This window comes from Pelobates fuscus, chromosome 1 (genome assembly GCF_036172605.1).
Source record: "Pelobates fuscus isolate aPelFus1 chromosome 1, aPelFus1.pri, whole genome shotgun sequence".
NCBI classification, from domain to species: domain Eukaryota; kingdom Metazoa; phylum Chordata; class Amphibia; order Anura; family Pelobatidae; genus Pelobates; species Pelobates fuscus.
Window position 1 is genome coordinate 182666059 of NC_086317.1, and position 4395 is coordinate 182670453.

The following is a 4395-nucleotide window of genomic DNA, read 5'->3' on the forward strand; positions in this document are numbered from 1 at the left end:
GAAGTCCAAAAGGCCCAAACAGTGGTTTTAACCATGTCCTATCACAGGGGCCATAGTCACAGGGTAGGAGGCTGGCAAACAGGCCCCTCCAAGAACCAGTGGCGAGGTTACTTTCGCCACAGCCAGTGTTCTGACGTTTGCCCTGCTTAGGGATATGTTCCAAGAAGGGCAAATCAAAGAAGAAGAGAGGTGATGTGGACGGTCCGGAGGTGGGTGTTACACGAAGAAAATGGAGGAAAAGATGGTAAATCTTTAAATTTTACATTGAATACACCATGTTTCTTTTTGATATATGGTGTATTCAACGTTTATGGGAGCGACGTAAGGTAAGTTGCTTTTCTCTTAACGGGTTCACTTTAAGAGAATAGGAACAATGCACCCTGGTCACTTCACTGCTGGGTGATTACAGTGTTACTTCAACTTGTTCATTTCAGTTTTACATTTTCTGCAATTCAGTGCTTTGTTAATAAACCCCTTTATACAGTGCATTTGATCAAGAATTTGCTAATTCCAGGTACAGATAACCTTTAACTGGTTTGATGTCTTGCCACCTAGCCATTATTCTTACACGGATCTTTAGAATATATATAATAGCAACGGGGTGGGGTTTAAGTACCAGAATAGTGTGCAAGTATGCGTTTTGATTGGTAGTTCTTCTGCACTATTTAATTCAATTTTGGATAATTTCACTCTAATGCCATGTTAGTTTACCATTCCAGAATTGGATCACGCACATACCAAAATGACTGTTTGTAGGTAATATCAAAAACATGACACAACTAGTGTCATGTAATGTGGGAGAACACAAACCAAAAATATTTGAAAAATGTAAATGTGGGGACAGTTACAAGTTTCAGGGAAATACATTGCTATATCAATTAACACTTTAGAGAGACGCAAGTAACCTTGTTATCTGCCAGATAACAGAGTAATACTTTGTGCAAAAGTCGTTCCATCATGTATGCGTTTTGAAATACACAATTATTATTTGCCCACTACCGCTTTGTGGCCTTATTCCCCAAGTGATGCGTAGAATCCCTGAAACAGCACTGTAACACATGCAAAGTTCTCTTCCTTCCGCATGCGTATCAACGAGGTTCTCGCGTTGCTTTGCAGGTCTGTCCTGTCAGGGAGACAGATAGGATTAGAGATGGCGTCCTTAGCTTTTCGGAGATCCTGTGCTGGGGCACTAAAGCTTACCTTTCATCAAAGAGCGTCATTCTTAGAAACCAAAGTTACTGCATCTAGGTTTGCAGGTGAGATGCTAAAAGTAAAATATGTTTTAAATGTTCAATAAAATCGTAGATTGTAATGTGTTTTAATCACTATTACATTTTATTGTAAGATTTGTGTTTACGGTTACAAAAAAGTTTCATAGTTGTGTATGTGCAGTGGCAGTCAAAGTGTGTCACAGCCGGTGTTATGTTAAAATCGATAGAACAGCTGTGTACAGAGTAAATGTAATTCATTAACCCCTTAATGACCAATGCATTTTAGCAAGGCTATACATTAAAGACCAGATCAACTTTGCCCGTTTTTTCTATGTGCTTGTACACCAGTGATTTTTCTCTTTTTTTGATTTGGTGCATATTCACATATAGGGACATACTAAAAGGAATGACAGATTGGAATGCCCATAGACTTTAACAAGGCAGTGGAATGCCCATAGAGAATGATGGAAGTAAAAGGAATGCCCATAGAGAATAATGGAAACAAAATATTTCAATTAGAGACAAAACTATTAGACATATGAAATAACTCTTTTGCCACAATACTCTCCAGATTCAGTGGCAATTTTTGAAATTGAGATTAAGTGGGATTAACATTGTTTTCTATGGAATGACAGGTAAATGATGCAATGGAATGCCCATAGAGTATAATGGGAAGCATTCTAATCTGTCATTCCTTTTAGTATGTCCCTCACATATATTCCGTTTTGTAAATTGCAGATCAGGTTTTTTGTTAAAGGAATACTCCAGGCACCCAGACCACTTCTGCCCATTGGAGTGGTCTGGGTGCCAACTCCCACTACTCTTAACCCTGCAAGTGTAAATATTTACATTGCAGGGCATTATTTAACCCCTTCAGGACCGCTGACGGTTCAGGACCGTCAGCGGTAAAACGTGCGTTTGGACCGCTGACGGTCCTGAACCGTCATAACGGTTTTGGGCTACTTACCTGATCGCCGTCGGTCCCACGGCGGCGATCAGCTCTCCTCCCGGTCCAGGGGGACTGCCTGTCTGCCCGGGCAGTCCCCCCTCGGCAGATCAGGACCCCACGGCCATGTGATCACTCGATCACATGACCGCAATAGGGGTCTTTGTATCTGCCTGCAGGGGGACTGTCTGTGCTGACAGGCAGTCTCCCTGCAAGTGTAAAATAAAAAAATAAAGTTAAAAAAATAGCAATCAGTGTAAAAAAAATAATAATATGTGTATATATATATGATATATATACATGTATTATATCTATATATATAATATATGTATATGTATCATATATATAATGTCACACTAAGTGTATTTTTATATTTATATATACGTATATTAATATAAAAATACACTTATATTTAAATTACACACGAATATATACAATATATATAATAACTATATATATGGTGTATATATATATTATTATAAAATACAAATAATATGTTAATAAAAATAAATAACAAAAAATAAAAATAATTTTTAATAATTAAAAAAAAATTATATATATATATTCAATTTTATTCTAACAGTATTTTGATATTGATATATATATATTTATATCAAAATACACTTAGAATGTAATGATATATATATCTATGTATAAATAAATAAATAAAAATAATACAAAATATACATATGTCCACATACAAAATTACATTAATAATTTCATAAATATACACGTAGACGTCAAATATATAAATATGTATATATATTAAAATTCTACGTGCATATTTATGTAATATTTTTACCTAATTAAGTAATTTTAATGATTGCAATTTGAGGGACCTGCCTGCCAACCCAGGCCAAAAGTCCAGATAATTTAATTTGCTAGCACTGTGCTTAACCCTGTAACTTTCTATGACACCCTAAATCCTGTACATGGGGGTACTGTTTTACTCGGGAGACTTCGCTGAACACAAATATTAGTGTTTCAAAACAGTAAAACATATCACAGCGATGATATTGTCAGTGAAAGTGAAGTTTTTTGCATTTTTCACACACAAACAGCTCTTTCACTGAGGATATTATTGCTGTGATATATTTTACTGTTCTGATACACTAATATTTGTGTTCAGCGAAGTCTCCTGAGTATAACAGTACCCCACATGTAGAGGTTTTATAGTGTTTGTGAAAGTTACAGGGTCAAATATAAGGCTTGATTTTACTTTTTTTTTTTTTTATTGAAATTTGTCAGATTGGTTAGGTTGCCTTTGACAGCGTATGGTAGCCAAGGAATGAGAATTAGCCCCATGATGGCATACCATTTACAAAAGAAGACAACCCAAGGTATTGCAAATGGGGTATGTTCAGCCTTTTTTAGTAGCCACTTAGTCACAAACACCGGCCAAAGTTAGCGGTTTTTGCATTTTTAACACACAAACAAATATAAATGCTAACTTTGGCCAGTGTTTGTGACTAGGTGGCTACTAAAAAAGACTGGACATACCCCATTTTAAATACCCTGGGTTGTCTACTTTAAAAAATCTGTACATGTTAGGTTTTTTTCGGGGATTTATGACAGATAACGGTGTAACAATGTCACTATTGATACATTTAAAATATATATATATTGAAACAGCAATTTCCTACTTGTATTTATAGGCCTATAACTTGCAAAAAAAAGCAATAAAGCATGTAAACACTGGGTGTTTTTAAACTCGGGACAAAATTTTGAATCTATTTAGCAGTTTTTTTCATTAGCTTTTGTAGATAAGTAAAAGATTTTTCAAGTAAAAGTCCAAAAACATGTTTTTTTTTTTATTTTTCACCATATTTCATTATTTTTTTAAATACAATATATGACATAATATAAATACTGGTATGTAAAGAAAGCCCTTCTTGTCGTGAAAAAAACAGTATATAACTTGTATGGGAACCGTAAATGAGAGAGCGGAAAATTACAGCTAAACACAAACACCACAAAAGTGTTAAAACTGCTCTGGTCCTTAACGTACAAACATCGCAAAAACAGGCCGGTCCTGAAGGGGTTAATGCTTTCCTACGGGGAGGTCTAATGCGCGTGCACGGCCATTAGGTCTCCCCTGCCGACGGCCGCACATTCACAGTAGACGTCAGCTGGCGGGGGAGGAGCGCAGGCGGAGCCTGACCCAGCGCCGAGGGACATCGGTGCTGGACTCTAGTAAGTCACTGAAGGGGTTTTAACCGCTTCAGCAACTTGGGATAG

General features: G+C 36.5%; 1 protein-coding gene across 1 annotated transcript in view; it reads left to right on the plus strand.

The window, feature by feature from the left end:
* Nucleotides 1-1124: 1124 nt before the first annotated feature.
* The window catches only part of ABHD10 (abhydrolase domain containing 10, depalmitoylase), a 171525-nt gene continuing 168254 nt past the window's right edge, over nucleotides 1125-4395 (plus strand). The window contains exon 1 of the mRNA XM_063453169.1: nucleotides 1125-1256. Coding sequence (XP_063309239.1) covers nucleotides 1151-1256 — 106 coding nt within the window. The 5' untranslated portion in view covers nucleotides 1125-1150. The remainder of the gene's footprint in view (nucleotides 1257-4395) is intronic.